Source organism: Ranitomeya variabilis, chromosome 4, assembly GCF_051348905.1.
Source record: "Ranitomeya variabilis isolate aRanVar5 chromosome 4, aRanVar5.hap1, whole genome shotgun sequence".
NCBI lineage: Eukaryota > Metazoa > Chordata > Amphibia > Anura > Dendrobatidae > Ranitomeya > Ranitomeya variabilis.
Window position 1 is genome coordinate 20666355 of NC_135235.1, and position 23501 is coordinate 20689855.

General features: G+C 44.9%; 1 protein-coding gene across 1 annotated transcript in view; it reads right to left on the reverse strand.

Moving 5' to 3' along the window:
• Nucleotides 1-23501, reverse strand: part of SORCS3 (sortilin related VPS10 domain containing receptor 3) — a 694652-nt gene that overhangs the window by 169643 nt on the left and 501508 nt on the right. The window contains exon 7 of the mRNA XM_077258082.1: nt 17267-17385. Within this exon, the coding sequence (XP_077114197.1) occupies nt 17267-17385 (119 nt within the window). The remainder of the gene's footprint in view (nt 1-17266; nt 17386-23501) is intronic.

The following is a 23501-nucleotide window of genomic DNA, read 5'->3' on the forward strand; positions in this document are numbered from 1 at the left end:
CTGCCTAATATATAGCATAGTGCTGATGACTGAGCCACCATGCTGCCCTATATATAGCAGTGTTGACCACTGAGCCACCATGCTGCCCTATATATAGCAGTGTTGACGACTGAGCCACCATGCTGCCCTATATATAGCACAGTGTTGACCACTGAGCCACCATGCTGCCTTATATATAGCACAGTGCTGACGACTGAGCCACCATGCTGCCCTATATATAGCAGTGTTGACCACTGAGCCACCATGCTGCCCTATATAGCAGTGTTGACCACTGAGCCACCATGCTGCTCTATATAGCAGTGTTGACCACTGAGCCACCATGCTGCCCTATATATAGCACAGTGCTGACCACTGAGCCACCATGCTGCCCTATATATAGCACAGTGTTGACCACTGAGCCACCATGCTGCCTTATATATAGCACATTGCTGACGACTGAGCCACCATGCTGCCCTATATATAGCAGTGTTGATCACTGAGCCACCATGCTCCCCTATATATAGCAGTGTTGACGACTGAGCCACCATGCTGCCCTATATATAGCACAATGTTGACCACTGAGCCACCATGCTGCCTTATATATAGCACAGTGCTGACGACTGAGCCACCATGCTGCCTGTTGTGAATTTGGATTCTGGGCTCCCCCGGTGGCTACTGGTGGAATTGAACTTGTGACATCATCTTCCCTGTTCACCTGTTCTGATTAGATCTGGGTGTCGCTATATAACCTGGCTTCTCTGTTAGTTGCTTGCCGGTCAACAATGTTATCAGAAGCCTCTCTGTGCTTGTTCCTGCTCCCAGACATCTACTAGATAAGTTGGACATTCGTCCATGTTTTGTTTTTGTATTTTGGTTCCAGTTCACAGCTGCAGTTTCGTTACTGTGTCTGGAAAGCTCTTGTTGATCAGGAATTGCCACTCTGGTATTATGAGTTAATGCCAGAGTCCTAAAGTAATTTCTGGATGTGTTTTGTTAGGGTTTTCTACTGACCATGAAAGTATGCTTTCTGTCTTCTGCTATCTAGAAAGCGGACCTCAAATTTGCTAAAACTATTTTCCTGCTGCGTTTGTTGTTTCATCTCATATCACCGCCAATATATGTGGGGGGCTTCTGTCTCCTTTTGGGCATTTCTCTAGAGGTGAGTCAGGTCTTATATTTCCCTCTGCTAGCATTATTTAGTTCTCCGGCCGGCGCTGGGCATATAGGGATAAAAAGTAGGACATGCTACCTGGCTACTTCTAGATGATGCGGTAGGTTTAGTTCATGGTCAGTACAGTTACATCTTCCAAGAGCTTGTTCCTATAGAGGCTTATGCTAGTTCTCTGGCCATGGAGATCATGACAGTTTGACCGGCCCACTAAAGGGTTAAAATCCTTGGCTGAGAAAGGAGAGAAATAAGAAGTCTGCTGAGAGTTTTTTTTTTTTTTTTTTTTCCTCTGTGCTCTTAATTGGATCACTTGCCAGTCTGTCTATGCTGCAGTCTTTCTTTTTTTTCTCTCTCCTTATAATCTTTGAATGGCTTTGTGTTCACCTGTTAATAATGGATCTTCAGAGTGTAACTGCAGGTTTGAATAATCTCACCACGAAAGTACAAAATTTGCAAGATTTTATTATTCATGCTCCGGTATCTGAGCCGAGAATTCCTTTGCCGGAATTCTTCTCAGGGAATAGATCTAGCTTTCAGAATTTTAGAAATAATTGTAAGCTATTTTTGTCCCTGAAATCTCGTTCTGCTGGAGACCCTGCACAGCAGGTTGGGATTGTGATTTCCTTGCTCCGCGGCGACCCTCAAGACTGGGCTTTTGCATTGGCACCAGGGGATCCTGCGTTGCGCAATGTGGATGCGTTTTTTTTGGCCTTGGGCTTGCTGTATGAGGAACCTCATTTGGAACTTCAGGCAGAAAAAACTTTGATGTCCCTATCGCAGGGGCAAGATGAAGCTGAAATTTACTGCCAAAGATTCCGTAAATGGTCTGTGCTTACTCAGTGGAATGAGTGTGCCTTGGCGGCTACTTTCAGAGAGGGTCTCTCTGATGCCATTAAGGATGTTATGGTGGGGTTCCCTGTGCCTGCAGGTCTGAATGAGTCCATGACAATGGCCATTCAGATCGATAGGCGTCTGCGGGAGCGCAAACCTGTGCACCATCTGGCGGTATCCACTGAGAAGACGCCAGAAAGCATGCAGTGTGATAGAATTCTGTCCAGAAGCGAGCGGCAGAATTTTAGACGGAAAAATGGGTTGTGTTTCTATTGTGGGGATTCTACTCATGTTATATCAGCATGCTCTAAGCGTACTAAAAAGCTTGATAAATCCGTTTCCATTGGCACTTTACAGTCTAAATTTATTTTGTCTGTGACCCTGATTTGCTCTTTGTCATCTATTACTACTGACGCCTATATCGACTCTGGCGCCGCTTTGAGTCTTATGGATTGGTCCTTTGCCAATCGTTGTGGGTATGATTTAGAGCCTTTGGAAACTCTTATTCCTCTGAAGGGGATTGACTCCACCCCATTGGCTAATAATAAACCACAATACTGGACACAAGTGACTATGTGTATTAATCCGGATCACCAGGAGACTATTCGTTTTCTAGTGCTGTATAATCTACATGAGGATTTGGTGCTGGGATTGCCATGGCTGCAGTCTCACAACCCAGTCCTTGACTGGAGAGCTATGTCTGTGTTGAGCTGGGGATGTAAGGGGACTCATGGGGACGTACCTTTGGTGTCTATTTCATCATCTATTCCCTCTGAAATCCCTGAGTTCCTGTCTGATTATCGTGACGTCTTTGAAGAACCCAAGCTGGGTTCACTACCTCCGCACCGTGAGTGCGATTGTGCTATAGATTTAATTCCGGGTAGTAAATACCCAAAGGGTCGTTTATTTAATCTGTCTGTGCCTGAACATACTGCTATGCGAGAATATATAAAGGAGTCCTTGGAAAAGGGACATATTCGTCCATCGTCATCTCCCTTAGGAGCCGGTTTTTTCTTTGTGTCAAAAAAAGACGGCTCTTTGAGACCATGTATTGATTATCGGCTTTTGAATAAAATCACGGTTAAATATCAATACCCATTGCCGTTGCTGACTGATTTGTTTGCTCGCATAAAGGGGGCCAAGTGGTTCTCTAAGATTGATCTCCGTGGGGCGTATAATTTGGTGCGGATCAGGCAGGGGGATGAGTGGAAAACCGCATTTAATACGCCCGAGGGCCACTTTGAGTATTTGGTGATGCCTTTTGGTCTTTCTAATGCCCCTTCAGTCTTCCAGTCCTTTATGCATGATATTTTCCGCGATTTTTTGGATAAATTTATGATAGTGTATCTGGATGATATTCTGATTTTTTCGGATGACTGGGACTCTCATGTCCGGCAAGTTAAGAGGGTTTTTCAGGTTTTGCGGTCTAATTCTCTGTGTGTCAAGGGTTCTAAGTGCGTTTTTGGGGTTCAGAGAATTTCCTTTTTGGGATATATTTTTTCTCCCTCTTCCATTGAGATGGATCCTGTCAAGGTTCAAGCTATTTGTGATTGGACGCAGCCCTCTTCTCTTAAAAGTCTTCAGAAATTTTTGGGCTTTGCCAACTTTTATCGTCGATTTATTTCTGGTTTTTCGGATGTCGTTAAGCCATTGACCGATTTGACTAGACAGGGTGCTGATGTTGCTAATTGGTCCCCTGATGCTGTGGAGGCCTTTCAGGAGCTTAAGCGCCGTTTTTCTTCTGCCCCTGTGTTGCGTCAGCCTGATGTGACTCTTCCTTTTCAGGTTGAGGTCGACGCTTCTGAGATCGGAGCTGGGGCAGTGTTGTCGCAGAAAAGTTCTGACTGCGCCGTGATGAGGCCTTGTGCCTTCTTTTCCCGTAAATTTTCGCCCGCTGAGCGGAATTATGATGTTGGGAATCGGGAGCTTTTGGCCATGAAGTGGGCGTTTGAGGAGTGGCGCCATTGGCTCGAGGGGGCCAGACATCAGGTGGTGGTATTGACTGACCACAAAAATTTGATTTATCTTGAGACCGCCAGGCGCCTGAATCCTAGACAGGCGCGCTGGTCATTATTTTTTTCTCGGTTTAATTTTGTGGTATCGTACCTACCAGGTTCTAAGAATGTTAAGGCGGATGCCCTTTCTAGGAGTTTTGAGCCTGATTCACCTGGCAACTCTGACCCCACAGGTATTCTTAAGGAGGGAGTTATCTTGTCAGCTGTTTCTCCAGACCTGCGGCGGGCCTTGCAGGAGTTTCAGGCGGATAGACCGGATCGTTGTCCGCCTGATAGGCTGTTTGTTCCTGATGATTGGACCAGTAAAGTCATCTCTGAGGTGCATTCTTCTGCGTTGGCAGGTCATCCTGGAATTTTTGGTACCAGGGATTTGGTGGCAAGATCCTTCTGGTGGCCTTCCCTGTCACGAGATGTGCGAGGCTTTGTGCAGTCTTGTGACGTTTGTGCTCGGGCCAAGCCTTGTTGTTCTCGGGCTAGTGGATTATTGTTGCCCTTGCCTATTCCTAAGAGGCCTTGGACACACATCTTGATGGATTTTATTTCAGATCTGCCTGTTTCTCAGAAGATGTCTGTCATCTGGGTGGTGTGTGACCGTTTTTCTAAGATGGTTCATTTGGTTCCCCTGCCCAAATTGCCTTCTTCTTCCGAGTTGGTGCCCCTGTTTTTTCAAAATGTTGTTCGTTTGCATGGTATTCCTGAGAATATCGTTTCTGACAGAGGAACCCAATTTGTGTCTAGATTTTGGCGGGCATTTTGTGCTAGGATGGGCATAGATTTGTCTTTTTCGTCTGCTTTTCACCCTCAGACTAATGGCCAGACCGAGCGGACTAATCAGACCCTGGAGACATATCTGAGGTGTTTTGTGTCTGCTGACCAGGATGATTGGGTTGCTTTTTTGCCATTGGCGGAGTTCGCCCTCAATAATCGGGCCAGCTCTGCCACCTTGGTTTCCCCGTTTTTCTGTAATTCGGGGTTCCATCCTCGATTTTCCTCCGGTCAGATGGAATCCTCGGATTGTCCTGGAGTGGATGCGGTGGTGGAGAGATTGCATCATATCTGGGGGCAGGTGATGGACAATTTAAAGTTGTCCCAGGAGAAGACTCAGCTTTTTGCCAACCGTCACCGTCGTGTTGGTCCTCGGCTTTGTGTTGGAGATTTGGTGTGGTTGTCTTCTCGTTTTGTCCCTATGAGGGTCTCATCTCCTAAGTTTAAGCCTCGGTTCATCGGTCCGTATAAAATATTGGAGATTCTTAACCCTGTTTCCTTCCGTTTGGACCTCCCTGCATCCTTTTCTATTCATAACGTTTTTCATCGGTCGTTATTGCGCAGGTATGAGGCACCGGTTGTGCCTTCCGTTGAGCCTCCTGCTCCGGTGTTGGTTGAGGGTGAGTTGGAGTACGTTGTGGAAAAAATCCTAGACTCCCGTGTTTCCAGACGGAGACTCCAGTATCTGGTCAAGTGGAAGGGATACGGCCAGGAGGATAATTCTTGGGTCACTGCATCTGATGTTCATGCCTCTGATCTGGTTCGTGCCTTTCATAGGGCCCATCCTGATCGCCCTGGTGGTTCTGGTGAGGGTTCGGTGCCCCCTCCTTGAGGGGGGGGTACTGTTGTGAATTTGGATTCTGGGCTCCCCCGGTGGCTACTGGTGGAATTGAACTTGTGACATCATCTTCCCTGTTCACCTGTTCTGATTAGATCTGGGTGTCGCTATATAACCTGGCTTCTCTGTTAGATGCTTGCCGGTCAACAATGTTATCAGAAGCCTCTCTGTGCTTGTTCCTGCTCCCAGACATCTACTAGATAAGTTGGACATTCGTCCATGTTTTGTTTTTGTATTTTGGTTCCAGTTCACAGCTGCAGTTTCGTTACTGTGTCTGGAAAGCTCTTGTTGATCAGGAATTGCCACTCTGGTATTATGAGTTAATGCCAGAGTCCTAAAGTAATTTCTGGATGTGTTTTGTTAGGGTTTTCTACTGACCATGAAAGTATGCTTTCTGTCTTCTGCTATCTAGAAAGCGGACCTCAAATTTGCTAAAACTATTTTCCTGCTGCGTTTGTTGTTTCATCTCATATCACCGCCAATATATGTGGGGGGCTTCTGTCTCCTTTTGGGCATTTCTCTAGAGGTGAGTCAGGTCTTATATTTCCCTCTGCTAGCATTATTTAGTTCTCCGGCCGGCGCTGGGCATATAGGGATAAAAAGTAGGACATGCTACCTGGCTACTTCTAGATGATGCGGTAGGTTTAGTTCATGGTCAGTACAGTTACATCTTCCAAGAGCTTGTTCCTATAGAGGCTTATGCTAGTTCTCTGGCCATGGAGATCATGACAGCTGCCCTATATATAGCAGTGTTGACCACTGAGCCACCATGCTGCCCTATATAGCAGTGTTGACCACTGAGCCACCATGCTGCTCTATATAGCAGTGTTGACCACTGAGCCACCATGCTGCCCTATATATAGCACAGTGTTGACGCCTGAGCCACCATGCTGCCTTATATATAGCACAGTGCTGATGACTGAGCCACCATGCTGCCCTATATATAGCAGTGTTGACCACTGAGCCACCATGCTGCCCTATATATAGCAGTGTTGACGACTGAGCCACCATGCTGCCTTATATATAGCACAGTGCTGACCACTGAGCCACCATGCTGCCCTATATATAGCACAGTGTTGACCACTGAGCCACCATGCTGCCTTATATATAGCACAGTGCTGACGACTGAGCCACCATGCTGCCCTATATATAGCAGTGTTGACCACTGAGCCACCATGCTGCCCTATATAGCAGTGTTGACCACTGAGCCACCATGCTGCCCTATATAGCAGTGTTGACCACTGAGCCACCATGCTGCCCTATATATAGCACAGTGCTGACCACTGAGCCACCCTGCTGCCCTACATATAGCAGTGTTGACCACTGAGCCACCATGCTGCCCTATATATAGCACAGTGTTGACCACTGAGCCACCATGCTGCCCTACATATAGCACAGTGCTGACGACTGAGCCACCATGCTGCCCTATATATAGCAGTGTTGACCACTGAGCCACCATGCTGCCCTATATATAGCAGTGTTGACCACTGAGCCACCATGCTGCCCTATATATAGCACAGTGCTGACTTGATTACTGTTATCGCTTTGATATTACTGACTGCTGCTGAGTTCACAAATCTTTTGAGGAAACTTCTTAAAAATGTTTTTGCTTTAGTATATTTCATTTTTCTTCTATATTTCTTATTTAAATACATGTTATTATGTTTCCACAGGATATCTGCTGATCGCTGGGTAGTCCCACCCGTGAGACGTGTCCTGTGCAGTGACGGTCGCACTTCTCTGTCTGCGTCTGATGGAGGAGTCTGGGTTTGGTGATGCCAGGAGGACGTTACCCCCTGACCGCATTGTGCCCCCTGTACAGATGGTGGAGGAGGATAATGCTCTGGGCTGTTATCAGGGGGCAGCCTCGGACCCTCAGCTCCAGTGATGGGAAATCTTCATCTTCAGCACAAGGTATGATGGACAATTGTAGCTTCAGCTTTGTGGGAACAGTTTGGGGAAGACCCTTATCTGCCGCCCCCATGACTGTGCCCAGTGCACAGGGTCCATACAGCCATGGAGGGGGGAAACATGAGCACAGGCCTCAGCCTCATCCAACACCTGAGGTGGTGAGCCCGGACCCCCCAACATCAGGGTCTGACCCAACAACTGCTCTTCTGGATAAAGGGGTAAAAAATTCCCACAGATGCCTCCAAAATCTTGTAGAAATTCTCCCCAGAAGAGCGGAGCCATTATATCTGCAGAGGAGGCGACTCCATATTACTGTGTATGGATGGAGGATGTGATTTCATCAAAGCTCCCGGAGGTGAAAGGTGGAAAGGGGCACATACTTTTATCCATATGGTTCTTAAAGGCAAATAAAAGGAGTGCAACATAACATATTCAAAAAGCAACAAAACCCCATAAGAACTAGATAAGTACAAAACATGTTAAGAGGAATCCTAGGGTTCTACCCAGTGATGCGCCGAGGTCTCCATGTGCACACCCAAGATCTTGGAGGACATTTGTGAATCATCTCAGAGGGATTACACCCCGGTGATCGCTTAGCTCCAAGGTCACTTCTAAATTGGGTTGCTTCCTTCTGAATTTTTGGGGCACATTATTTTTCTAAAGTCTGAGTCCCTGGAAGATCTCCAGCTATTTCATAGTCATTCTGAGCTTAATTCCACCTCAGTCTTGTTCACACTTGATTTTACGTTTTCATCTTTATCTTTCTTTTTTTAATCAGATTTTTTATTTATTTTATGACCAATTATTATTAGACTCATCACTTTTTTGGAAATTGTGTTTTTCTTTTTTTCTTAACTTTTACTATTATTATCATCAGCCTCCTCACTTATTTCTCTTGAAAATTTCCAGGATGTGTGAGAAAACATATCAAATGACTATTGACTTGTGGTGCAAAACAAAATCCACCCAGCGGGGTCTGATCTGATTTCCTCTGGTTTAGAAAGACATGAATATTAAGCGGCAAAATGAACAATGCGAGCTCGGAAAACCAATTATCACTGTGTATCACACCTCCACGAGATGAAACCAAACAGGGACGTTTTGCTGTTGTCACCTACCAAACAGTAATGATTTGTCACAAAAGTAGCGAACGCTGTCTGGAGAGACGTCCTAATTATTCAATCAATCATTAGTCCGAGCGTTGTGGCGCCGGGATGGAAGTAGCTGCCTTATCATTGCTTCTGTGGGCAGATAATACACGTATGTGTGAAAGTCGGGGTGTAAACTTGCATGTTCTGTAACAAACAACGATGACTTAAGGCCACCATACAAGTTGGGTAACTGACAGCTATCTCCCATGGCTTCCCAATGCACGTGTGTGCGTGGCTTGACCAAGCTCTTGTGTGCCCTATAAAAGACCCACTACGATGGATTATCTCCAGAGAACAAACGGGTAAACTATTGGAAATCCAATGTGCCCGACCCTACCTCCCTGGAGGACATCTGTTGGGGGAAGGTCCCATAAAAATTAAACCGTTGGCTGATCCCATCACTATCGGCGGGTTCATCTGACTTTACTCTAGTGTGTAATGAGGACCTTAAGGACCATACATGACATGTTATTGGTTATTTACGGGATTAGCTTTTCTTGTTGTGTCCTGTTTATTTTTCTCTTTTTCTCCTCCCTGATTTCCGAGAACCATTCCTTTTTTTAGGTTTCCCTTGATGTGACCTTTCAAAGTTATGTCTTACGAAATCCTCCGAGTTCAGCAGATTTACTGGAATTCGCCACAAAACTCTATTAGAATTGAATTTGTTATTTTTGTATTGAAAGTGTATTATTATGTTCTGAGGTCTCTCCAAAGCCCACGGCATAGTCAATGTGGGTGAAAAAGAAATATAAAAAAAATATACTCACCTGGCGCTCATATGTCCTGCTCTGGTCCAGTCATCTTTCTTCAGTCTGGTCTTCAGTGGCATCTTTGGAAACTCACACAATGTTGTTGGGTCTCAAAAATGGAAGGTGCTACCAAAGACTGGGGGGTAATATTCTGTCTATGTTCATATTTTAACTGATTTTAAGAGTTTTGTCTTGTTGCTCTGTATCTGTGTATTCTCAGTCTTGTCTATAGTCTTATGTACCTTGAAAAAAGTCCAGTAATTGAATTAGCTCAGTTACCATCTGTAGCCTGAATGTGCCCATGCCTCTTGATGAACCCTTGCTGACTTTTCCTGACTGTCCAATCATGACCCCCTCTGCTCTCCAAATGCTGCAAATCACCCCCTGTAATATCTTGATCTCTGAGGCACTGTTCCCAGGTCTGTGGGGCCTGAAAACCTGAGGAGGACAGACAGTCCAGTAATGCTGGTGCTCAGGCCAGCACCCCAGAGAGACTTGGAGAAACCCTGATTACCCTGGAAAATACAGCTGGAGGATTGTGACCCTCATTTCCCAGGCATTTAACCCATTACTGGACTGTATCCATATTCTTGGACTATTTTATCCTCTGTGTGGTGGATTGTTTTATGGACCTATTGGTTTGCATGTAATAAAGGTTCTTGGGACTGTTCACTCATCTCTTGTGCTCTTGATTGTCAGCAGCCAAGGCCAGGGAAATAAGAGGGCAGAATAGTCAGCAGCCAAGGCCAGGGAAAGAACGGGGCAGAATAATCAATGGCCGAGGCCAGGGAAAGAACGGGGCAGAATAATCAATGGCCGAGGCCAGGGAAAGAACGGAGCAGAATAGTCAGCGATCAAGACCAGGAAAAGAACTGGGCAGAACAGTCAGTGGCCAAGGCCAGAAAAGAAATGGGTAGAATAGTCAGCAGCCAAGACCAGGAAAAGAACGGGGCAGAATAGTCAGTGGACGAGGTCAGGAAAAGAACGGGGCAGAATAGTCATCGGCCAAGACCAGGGAAAGAACGGAGCAGAATAGTCAGCGGCCAATGCCAGGAAAAGAACAGGGGCAGAATAGTCAGCGGCCGAGGTCAGGAAAAGAACAGGGCAGAATAGTCATCGGCCAAGACCAGGGAAAGAACGGAGCAGAATAGTCAGCGGCCAATGCCAGGAAAAGAACAGGGGCAGAATAGTCAGCGGCCAAGGCCAGGAAAAGAACAGGGGCAGAATAGTCAGCGGTCAAGGCCAGGAAAAGAACAGGGGCAGAATAGTCATCGGCCAAGACCAGGGAAAGAACGGAGCAGAATAGTCAGCGGCCAATGCCAGGAAAAGAACAGGGGCAGAATAGTCAGCGGCCAAGGCCAGGAAAAGAACAGGGGCAGAATAGTCAGCGGTCAAGGCCAGGAAAAGAACAGGGGCAGAATAGTCAGAAGCCAAGGCCAGGAAAAGAACTGGGCAGAATAGCTAGCGGCCAAGGCCAGGGAAAGAACGGAGCAGAATAGTCAGCGGCCAAGGCCAGGGAAAGAACGGAGCAGAATAGTCAGCGGCCAAGGCCATGGAAAGAACGGAGCAGAATAGTCAGTGGCCAAGACCAGGGAAAGAACGGAGCAGAATAGTCAGCGGCCAAGGCCAGGGAAAGAATGGAGCAGAATAGTCAGCGACCAAGGCCAGGGAAAGAATGGAGCAGAATAGTCAGCGGCCAAGGCCAGGGAAAGGACGGAGCAGAATAGTCAGTGGCCAAGGCCAGGAAAAGAACTGGGCAGAATAGCTAGCGGCCAAGGCCAGGGAAAGAACGGAGCAGAATAGTCAGCGGCCAAGGCCATGGAAAGATCGGAGCAGAATAGTCAGTGGCCAAGACCAGGGAAAGAACGGAGCAGAATAGTCAGCGGCCAAGGCCATGGAAAGAACGGAGCAGAGTAGTCAGTGGCCAAGACCAGGGAAAGAACGGAGCAGAATAGTCAGCGGCCAAGGCCAGGGAAAGAATGGAGCAGAATAGTCAGCGGCCAAGGCCAGGGAAAGAATGGAGCAGAATAGTCAGCGGCCAAGGCCAGGGAAAGGACGGAGCAGAATAGTCGGTGGCCAAGGCCAGGAAAAGAACTGGGCAGAATAGCTAGCGGCCAAGGCCAGGGAAAGAACGGAGCAGAATAGTCAGCGGCCAAGGCCATGGAAAGATCGGAGCAGAATAGTCAGTGGCCAAGACCAGGGAAAGAACGGAGCAGAATAGTCAGCGGCCAAGGCCAGGGAAAGAATGGAGCAGAATAGTCAGCGGCCAAGGCCAGGGAAAGAATGGAGCAGAATAGTCAGCGGCCAAGGCCAGGGAAAGAATGGAGCAGAATAGTCAGCGGCCAAGGCCAGGGAAAGAACGGAGCAGAATAGTCAGCGGCCAAGGCCATGGAAAGAACGGAGCAGAATAGTCAGTGGCCAAGACCAGGGAAAGAACGGAGCAGAATAGTCAGCGGCCAAGGCCAGGGAAAGAATGGAGCAGAATAGTCAGTGGCCAAGGCCAGGAAAAGAATGGAGCAGAATAGCTAGCGGCCAAGGCCAGGGAAAGAACGGAGCAGAATAGTCAGTGGCCAAGGCCATGGAAAGATCGGAGCAGAATAGTCAGTGGCCAAGGCCAGGGAAAGAATGGAGCAGAATAGTCAGCGGCCAAGACCAGGGAAAGGACAGAGCAGAATAGTCAGTGGCCAAGGCCAGGAAAAGAACGGGGCAGAATAGTCAGCGGCCAAGGCCAGGGAAAGAATGGAGCAGAATAGTCAGTGGCCAAGACCAGGGAAAGGACGGAGCAGAATAGTCAGCGGCCAAGGCCAGGGAAAGAATGGAGCAGAATAGCTAGCGGCCGATGCCAGGGAAAGAACGGAGCACAATAGTCAGCGGCCAATGCCAGTCATTAAAATGCATGTCATTAAAATCTTTGCTTTTTCTATGCACAAGAGTCCAGTGGGCGGTCCTACTTATTCATACATGGAAGCCTGTCAATAACAGATTAGGACCGCCTACTCGATTCCTCAGCACAGAAAGACTGGGGAAGTTAATGAATAAATAAGTTATCCTGTATCTTTTCGCAATATAGTGTCTTGTCTCGATGGGCCCTAAAGGTTCAGAAGCGGACCACCTTTGAAAAAACAACTCGTTGATTCATTTTCTTTGGGGATAGTTTATCTCTTTATTTTTTTATCAATAATATAGATCTTAAGGCTCACCAGATTCGGTGAACCGTCTAAGCTTTAGGTCCTAGTGAGCACGCGGACCTCGAACGTCGATGCAGCCAGCAGAAAGGCACGTGGCAGTGAGGACTGTAAAGGATCACCGGGAAGCTCAGGAGCAGCAGGACAGATGAAGTACAAAACACAAACAGCACAAATGATGGCTTAATTTTAAGTCTCTGGTGTGTGTGTCAATGGTTCTTATATAGGTCTATGGTGATGATATCTTAGATCCTGCAAAACTCAACGTGGAGCACAACAGAGGGCAGCAGACCAAAGAGAAGGGAGCGAAGCCAGATGTGGAACAGTAGATTTGGCTTCTTCCTAGTGGTGGATATTGCAGTGGTGTCAATTGTGTCCAATTTATCCCAATCCAACACTGGGAAGAACAAATTGGTTGCCTAATTAATGGTGCGTGAAAATTCACCTTCCAATCATCGTAACTTTTGAAAAATACAAAAAAAATAACAAGCCAACTGGAACAGTAGTTACATTTATGACCAAGTGGTGACAGAGGAAACTACAAATGCAACTATGAAGCTGAGCCTTGCTAATATATTGCCTTCTTCACCGTAACCAGAACTTCAACACATGGAAACTATTCACAAACATCGTGAAGAAGAATGGAGACAAATTGCAGCGTCTACAAAATGGAGACAAATTGCAGCATCTAAATAGAGGTGTACAAACTTCTTTTCCCCCCCAAGGATAACATTTTTAAAATTGGACGATTCACAGAGTATTCCCTTCTGAAATCTAAATGACCTATTAACAGTATATATCTGATGGGTGCAGGGTCCACCTCTGGGGAGAACGGAGGTCCGTCCACTGTTTGGCATCTTAGAGAACAGAGGAGCTGCCCTGATACGCAGGGGTCAGGCAGCGCGATATGGTGGGCCACAGTCAACCCCTGGCTGGACCATTGCGTTTTCATGGTCATTCTAATATGTTCACAGCTCATAAAGATCTATGACTCAAAGGGAGTGAATACTTATGCACTGCCCTATTTTGTGTTAGTGAATTGGAATAAATGTAAATATTTGATTGCATTGTTACAATTTAGCACTAAAACGTCTTCCCATTAGCAGCATAAAAAGCCTCATTACAGGTTATGCAGAGGAGGGGGTGAATGTATTTTCCTAGGCACCGAATATTTAGCGTAGGGATACTGCCTGCCACGGAGTTTGGCCACTATTTCATCCGTCTTTATTTAGCCTCCCCCCCCCTTGTGATCTCCTGCGCTCCAGAAATGAGAAACTCTCCTCGGAATCCATCCACTTCCCCCCTGTTAAATGTTTCTATGAAAATTTGGGCTTCATTGCAGCAATTTCCTGGGAACATAACGGCGGCAATTACTTTTGACTGCAGCGAAATCCGGATGAAAGGGAACGTGGGCCGTGGTGTAAGCGGCGGGGATGGAAGGTCACGTCATGTTTCATCTCTGGTTTTTGCACTTTGATCACTGCGGCTCCCGAGCCGAGCATCGAAGTTTTGAAAAATAATAAATATTCCACAACACAGTGAAAAAATATTTCTAAAAATGAACAAAAAAAAAAAACAGTTTATAAAATAAAATCTAGGTTCATTTATTTTTTTACCCCGTGTAATTGACCGTTTTCTATCTTTTTGTTGCACTTAACCTTTATTTTTATTATGCAACAGATTTACATTATGGGAAGGAAGTCATTAAATCATTGCAGACCAAATATTAGAAAATTATATTGGGGGTCTTGTTTCTGCAACCCACCACAGACCATCATTAAAGGAGTCATTCATTAGTAGAAAATGGAGGCCCCTTCCTACAAACAGCACCACTCCAGTCCTTTGGTCGTGTCTGGTATTGCAACAAATTAAATTATAAATAACTGAGTTGCAGTACCAGGCACAACCTGTGGACAGGGGTGGTGCTGTTTTGTTTTTTTTTTTTGCAATGATAAGATTGCAACGAGCGAATTAATTTGTGACAATTCAATCACATGCACTTTAAGAGACCGAGCACCTCTGAGGTGGGATCATCTCTCTATTGGAGGTGGATATCTAGCATCGGATGAATTGAATTGTGTTCATTTTTACAAACAAACTTGCGTTTCCCTAAAATGAGATATATTTCAAACTTCACCCTTTTTATGCTGAGTGAAGCCCCAAATAGCCAGAAACCCCGCTTGTGAATAAACATTAGCATGAATCCCCATCACAAGTGATTCTAATAGAGACTATGAAGCTAGTGCCCTGCCAGGACCTTCCACCTCAATGAAATCATCAGAGATGAACTATAGAGTTACATATCTCTGCTCTCAGTTTCTGGAGTAAAAGTTGCAATTTCTGCTCATTTCTTTCTGAAAAATGTTCACTCTATCCCCGAGAAACGATAAGGGCTTGATGAAAGGAAGGCATTAACACCGAAAGAAAGGGGCATGAGGTCAGGCTGAGAAGAAGTCCGGGAGACCAGACTCTAGTCCTCACAAATATTGAGTTTATCAAGCACATTTTGTTCTCAGATAAGTAGACAATGATAAGGTGGAAGGAATAATAACAGAACTTTGCTGTAAAATACTTTCACAAGAGTATAATAGAGACACAAGACAAAAGATAATATAATAAAAAAAAACTCAAAAACAAAAATGGCATCATCCTAATCCTCGGGGGTGGGATTATATTATTGCTTATTATTGTAATATCTTACTATTATCAGCATGAAGTAGAACCGACTGATAAGAGATGATTGTAGAGTTCTCCATAGTTCGCCTTCAAGTCCAAACTGGAAAACAGGCTTAATTCCATTTCCCCTTCCCACAGTGGACTCAGGAGTGCAGGATCGTCATCCCAGGTGCCAAAGTTACTTCATGGACAATGAGACAACTCATCCGGAAAGTTAAAAATCATACAAAACGAATCTCCATAAATCGGTGACAACCCGAGATCCAGTCAACGTTAATAATCATGACTTTACAAAAAAAAAACAAAGTCAACACCACAACAATAGGTTAATGACTCTTTCTATGCTGGTCAGAAACTTGCAGCTCCATTTCACTTGCTTCTGACCTGGTCATTACCTTTCCCTATAAAACCTGGCCAGACCTTCTCTGTCCTGCCAGTGAAAGCTTTACTTCCTAGCTCCTTGGAGACGATGTGGTGAGTTGGAAATCGTTGTTGCTACTGGAGATTGTTGCGTGCTGTTTTTGTGTGTATGCTTTCCTCATTGTCCTATTCCCATTTGGTTTCAATCCTTCCTTATAAACATCTCTACCTTTGGTGTATGTTTGCTGCTCATGTTATCCCTGTCTTTGTGTATTGTTTGCCTTATATTTCTGTCCCATGCCTCATGGGGTGAGACACAGTACAGATCAGGTGATAATAGGAGCACAGTAAGATCGGAGACTTGGACCTCTCTACCTTCGAGTGTAACTCCGGGACAAGGAAAGTTATGGTCCCAGTTCCAGGGACAGTTTGAGGCCCCCCTTCCTTGCCGAAGACCATCACATCATGACACATATCCAACACCACTGTCCAAACTCAAATCCAACCCACAAATTTCCATCCCATATTCTACACCTAAATCTGTATCCAGCATCTATATGCAAAACCAATATTTTACCACCATATCCAACGCTAAAATTTAACATCTATATTCTACATTGAAATCCAGCACACATATCCAATATCCATGTCCTACACCAATATCCAACACAATTATCCAAAACTCATATCCATCACATTATATCATACACCAAAATCCAATATCAATATACAATAGCCATGTCCTGCACCTACAGAAATCTGTATCCAACATCCATATCTAACACCTTTATCCAATACAAAAATGTAACACCCATATCTTATAAATCCAACCCACATATCCAATATCGACATCCTACACAATTATGCAAAACTCATATCCAACAACTCCATATTCAGGAGCCAGGTGCTAAGTCCATATCTATCACACTCCATACCTACGGCTCCAGCATCCAGTGATAATAATATATACTCGTATATGTATAGTGGTTATAGTGGCATGGAGCATTATTATTGGATATGGCTGTAGGATATGGATGCTGGATATCTGTCGGTGTAGGATACAGGTGTTAGATATGAATTTTACATTTGGATGTTGGATACATCTTTGTTCGGAATGAGATGAAACATATTTCTGACGTTGGGCTATGTAAGTTATAAACTGGCGAGATATACATATATATTTACTTTTTAAAGTAGCGAAGAAAACTAAGATCATTTTCTGCATTCTCCGGGCTGTAAATTGTGGCGTTTATAGCTGGAAAACAACATTCAAAAATGCAAAAACTGTGAAAATGAAGCCTGAGCACGTTGCCTTCTCCAAGTGGCCGTGTTTACGGGTGGAGGGGGCAGCGTAGTGCGGAGGAGACCTCCCCGCTGAACCTTTTCTTAGGAATGAAAGACCTTGAATTCATCCAGCAAAGCTGAATAAAGCGTTTTTCTTCCTCCATAACCCCACGTCTTCCCTCCGCGCCATGTTCCCTCCCACAGTCGTATCGATGAAGATGAAGAAATATAATACTCCGAAAATGTTCTCCTCTGGTGACTCCACACGTCTTGCGGAGGGACAGGGAGTCTTTGAGTTTGGAGAAATCACTTTATAACGGGTGATTTAATGCTGTCCCTGTGTTCTGCTCTTACCTGAATGAAGACGTATTCGTCTTGTACCACCAAGGAATTGGTATCGATAAAGCGGGAGAAAGGGCCGCTCCTCGTCGTCTCCGCACACTCTTGGATCCTGCAGGTTATATAATGAGCGTCTGTCGAAAAAGGGGGGAAAAGGCAAAGAATGATCAGCGGAAAGGCAGACTATTCATTGAGGTATGTGTGGTCATAGAACGGCCAAAGACATTCATCGAGGTTACGTCGGACATGGACCATTCCAGTAGAGCGCTGTAGAAGACCTGGCTACAGAGGGAGCAGCAGCACCCAGACATTGGATCTTCATAAGATCCATGGGCCCTATTTTAATGAAATCCATCCATTATTTTGCCAATTTGTTGACAGTGGTATAATAGGAGGCACGTGATAGTTCGAGAAGTCGTCAAAAAAGTTTTCCAAGGTGGAAAAAAACTGTGGTCAAAAAGAGACAATGACAAAAAATTGCAAGAGTATCAACACTTAACTGATTAATCCCCCATCACTCATGTGCTACCTGTCCGGTGGTCCCTGATGGCTCCTTTTTACTCCTCTGTCTTGCCGTCTACCCTGTGATCTCTGCAGCAGGGGATTTATTCACCTTTTTTTGGCTATCTAATTCCACTGAGCTATTTTTTGTTACCGTTTTACAAAGCCCTTACAAATATGTTTGTATCCAAATATTGCGTTTTCTTATTTCTCAAATGCATCTTCAATGAAAAAATGACTCTACTTTGCAAACAGACCTTTACATAAAATATTTCGCCGTTTTGTGTATACAGCTCCTTTGTGTCTCTGCGGTAACAGGCTACAAGGACACCCAGTGTAGTCTGGTCCTGCCGTCACACTCTGCCATCTTTGCCTTGATTCTTGCTTTGGAAGGAGTAGGAGACAGATAGAAGCCAGTGTGATGGCAGGATCAGACTACAAGCTTGTAGTCTGTTACCATGGAGATGCACAGCTCTGCAGAGGAAATTTTCAATGAAGGCAACTTTTATTCTTCTTATTCATTTTTGTTATATTATATGCTTCAACTCAAAACAAACCATCAATTAGTCAGTGACCAGGCTGCAATCGCCTCATGTCTCGTGGCTATTGACTATATGTCGTTACCTGATTGAAGAACACGATTTGCTCTCGGAGGAATATTTCATTAATTTGTAGGTTGCCTTTTTAGTAATGATGAACAATGAAGCTTTTACACCATGTACAATACTGATTTACAGATGTATACGGGCTAAAGAGGTGATATTGATATGACGAGCACATAAGGTTCCATAATACAGGACCGTAACCCCCCACCATGTGCACAAGACCCCTATGCCACCCAATGTCACTAAACTATTCTGCAAAGTTTTGGAAAATAATTGCTCCTTAGTTTTTTTGGAGGGGATCTGGAACAGTTTGAGCAGAGTTCTATGACAACAAGAAGGTGCATTATCTCTGTATTCTTCCTTTAGCTCCTCGCTCCCCGATTGTAGAAAACACGAAGCAGCAGAACATCAAGCTAATCACACGGAGACAATAACGATGAAATGTCTTGATGCATTAAAGATTTTAATAACTCACCAGTGCCTGCAACGCAATTAATTGGCCTCACATGGACAATATCAGTAAACTGCCGTAGGCAGAAAACACCTGGATGTGGTTGTTATGTTGTCTTGCACAATTACAAGTGAAATGCTGTGGAGGCCGACATATGAAGGAGCCAGACCCATGGAGAAACTTCAGCCATACATCGTCCTCAAGGTGGGGTTCAAGGTATAGTTAGAAAAGTTCAGTTTGGGCAAAACTCAATGAGGCAAATGTATCATAACTTCCCCCAGAACCACATCGGAAGGTTTTACTTTTTGGAAAGGTTGCCTCAATTATCGCAAGTGCAAGACTTCTTAAATATGAGTTCACATACAGTTGGGCTTCACCTTCAAGGGTGAAGCCCAACTTTTATCAGGTCCTTTCAGGGAGATTGGAGAACGCACCTACTATTTGAAAGGTCAAACCATCAAGCCTTGATCCAGCTGCAGGAATGATGGGGCCAAGGCTGATGACGCAACATCCTGGTGTTATGGTAAAATGTTGGGGAAGACCTGTCTTGCTGAAGAACTGTGTACCGCACGAGAAATGTGCAAATTCTTACAAGTGGAGCCGGACATGTGGTCAGGGAGTTTTGCCCAGTAACGACCACAATAAAATGCTTTTTTCATGAACCAGTGGTGACTCAGTGCCGCTCTCATTTAGCTTTTGTTGTGCCACATAAGATGCTCATGGCAGGTGATGGCAGTGAGGAGTCGGCTGTTACTATTTTGCAATTTCGGCCAATCAGCTTTAGATTATGTCTCTAGAAACATTAGGAGGAACCAGAAGAATTTTGAAGATAGATTTGTATGTAAATGGAGTATATGGAGGGTACCTCTGTGGTGTCCACCATTACTTGCACGGCCATGCCCCTTACTTACATTTCTTATATGCGGTGTGGTCCTGTATGTACTATGTTACTATGTGCACTTTTTACCTGTCTGACTTAGAATATCAAATCAGTCACTTCTTATAGCAAGGAAAAAAAGGGGACCTATGTTGTATTCCCACCAAGCAATTCTCATTCACTGTACTACAATGTGGCTCTCGACCAAGTTTCATAGCAGAATGTGGCTCTCAAGGTAAGAAAGGTTGGGGACCCCTGTTGTATACTGTACCTCTACCGTAGGTGACCTTCAGAGGTAAACCACATGTATGTGGCAGATGTATTACTCATGTTCTATAGTATATAGGGTGTAGAAATGCCAGGTAGGCTAGGCTTAAACCCTTGCTGCAGGTTTTGACTCCTACAACTGGCTGGCTCTGCATATACACAAGCTAGGTGTTCATCTAAGTCGGTCTGCTGGGGAGGCTGACCAGACTGGATGTGTCTTGGGGCTAAAAAGAGAAAGACAAGCCAGAATCCCTCTCTGAGAAGAGTCTCAGGCTGTGAACGCCAAACTGTCTGTGGATGCTATGGACAATAGCTGGGTCTAGCTCAGCCTTATATGAGTAGCCAGAGTCTTTTCTGTTTAGTTAGCGACTGGACAAGGCACTTATGTTTATGAGTTTGTTTTTGTGCTGTGCAACCTGTGGAAAGCATTAAAAACTGCATGTGTTTGTTCCAAATCTGCATTGCCTGTGTGAATGCTGCCTAATGCCTACCAGATAGAGTAAAACTCTACAAGGGATATAATATGTGACCTGTACATGATCTGGACACTATATATGAGGCACTACTTTAGTAATCATCATTTCATTTCTTCCTCTTCGCCCCAAAAGATTTGCGTGGTTTTATCTTCTGATCTCTACAGCTAAAGTGTGAGCTGTGATGTCCTCTCACTATCCAGATTCATCCTAAAGCATCAGCTGCATTCCCTGCCTCGGCTTTTATACAGGCTCTGATAGTTCGTCTTCATTGGCTGTTCTATACGATGACACGTGATGATGGGAAAGCCCGTGCGGTCACATCTGAGATTATCTGAGCTTTCTCTGTCTAATACAATCTTCTGCAATGTGTGTAATGATAGCAGACATTTTTTCTGTGTGAATCGAATCACAATTGTTTAAATTCACCAGGTTCAGCAAATTTCTAAAAATTTGATTCTGATCAAATTGATTCACTGATCTCTCGGGAATATCCATTTTATGCTAACTCTGATCTATGTACAACTTCATGCGTCACTTTTTACTTTATCGCATAGCGTCACAGACCCACATCGGCTCAATGTAACGTCAGCTCTTTAAAAGAGATTTTTAATCACAAACCAGGGTCTAATCTGGAAGAAACGTATGAATTGTTCTAAAACCACGAAGACAAAGCTGGGATTACTGCAGCGCTAAAACCAATTCTAGATGTGAAAGCTTCCGACGTCTGGAGGATCATAAAGGAAAGTTATGGAGATGGAATATTGCAGAGTGTTAAACTAAGATACTGCACTGCAGATGTGCACATATCAAATCCATCCAGCCTCGTATCCCCTCCCCCACCAATAACATGTATCACCGCTCCCATGATTATTGATCACCAGAAGCATAGTAATCAGTGCATCCCACAGGCATTGATCGAATGTGACGGCTCCAGTGCAGCTTATCAGTTCAGCGCTCTGGACGTTACCAGACATATATACTGTATATACTGAACAGTAGATAACACAGGATCCACCATTCACAATAGGTGATATCACAGCTCACCTCCTCCTCCTGTACAATGACTGATAACACCTCTATATACAGTAGATATCACTTTTTGTGAATGGTGGATCCTGTGTTATCTCCTGTAAATAGATATGTTATCAGTCATTGTACAGGAGGAGGAGGTGAGCTGTGACATCACTTTTTGTGAATGGTGGATCCTGTGTTGTCACAGCTCACCTCCTCCTCCTCCTGTACAATGACTGATAACATCTCTATATACAGGAGATAACACTGGATCCACCTTTCACAATAGCTGATGTCACAGCTCACCTCCTCCTCCTGTACAATGACTGATAACACCTCTATATACAGTAGATAACACAGGATCCACCATTCAAAATAGATGATGTCACAGCTCACCTCCTCCTCCTGTACAATGACCGATAACACCTCTATATACAGTAGATAACACAGGATCCACCATTCACAATAGGTGATGTCACAGCTCACCTCCTCCTCCTGTACAATGACTGATAGCACCTCTATATACAGGAGATAACACAGGATCCACCATTCACAATAGGTGATGTCACAGCTCACCTCGTCCTCCTGTACAATGACTGATAACACCTCTATATACAGTAAATAACACTGGACCCACCATTCACAATAGGTGATATCACAGGTCACCTCCTCCTCCTGTACAATGACTGATAATACCTCTATATACAGTAGATAACACAGGATCCACCATTCACAATAGCTGATGTCACAGCTCACCTCCTCCTGTACAATGACTAATAACACCTCTATATACAGTAGATAACACAGGATCCACCATTTACAATAGGTGAAGTCACAGCTCACCACGTCCTCCTCCTGTACAATGACTGATAACACCTCTATATACAGTAGATAACACAGGATCCACCATTCACAATAGGTGATGTCACAGCTCACCTCCTCCTCCTGTACAATGACTAATAACACCTCTATATACAGTAGATAACACAGGATCCACCATTGACAATAGGTGATGTCACAGCTCACCTACTTCTCCTGTACAATGACTGATAACACCTCTATATACAGTAGATAACACAGGATCCACCATTCACAATAGCTGATGTCACAGCTCACCACGTCCTCCTCCTGTACAATGACTGATTAACACCAGTTGTCACGCGTTCCTTCTCTGGTATCACACAATCAACAGAGCAAGAGAATAGTGAACAATTCCAGAACCTTTATTTAGGCAAAAACACGAAAGGTCCATATAATCCACCCACCACACAAAGGATAAAATATTCCAGAACACAAATGCAATTCAGTTACAGGATAAAAGTTCAACAATCCAGCACAGAGGATAACAGTCCATATTCCCTTCTTTCTCTCTCTCTGAGGTGCTGTGTTCACTTCATAGCTCCAAACAAGACTGGTCTGTGTCTCACCTCCCCATTCACAGGTTAGGTGGGTGGGTCGCAGGGGCTCATTGTTTCAACAAGCTAGGTCAACATGTCATTAGCATATTAGTAAACAACATTATTCACTGACCCTGTGGAGAGATAACAATACAGAACTGTGGGGAGAATATCAGATGGCAAACAACAACTCAACACCATGAAAATAAGGGTACCGTCACACAGTGCAATTTTGATCGCTACGACGGTACGATTCGTGACGTTCTAGCGATATCGTTACGATATCGCAGTGTCTGACACGCAGCAGCGATCAGGGACCCTGCTGAGAATCGTACGTCGTAGCAGATCGTTTGGAACTTTCTTTCGTCGCTTGATCACCCGCTGACATCGCTGGATCGTTGTGTGTGACAGCTATCCAGCGATGTGTTCGCTTGTAACCAGGGTAAACATCGGGTAACTAAGCGCAGGGCCGCGCTTAGTAACCCGATGTTTACCCTGGTTACCAGCGTAAACGTTAAAAAAACAAACAGTACATACTTACATTCCGGTGTCTGTCCTCCGGCGTCTCAGCTTCTCTGCACTGTGTGAGCGCCTGCCGGCCGGAAAGCGAGCACAGCGGTGACGTCTGACGTCACCGCTCTGCTTTCCGGCTATGGTGCTTACAC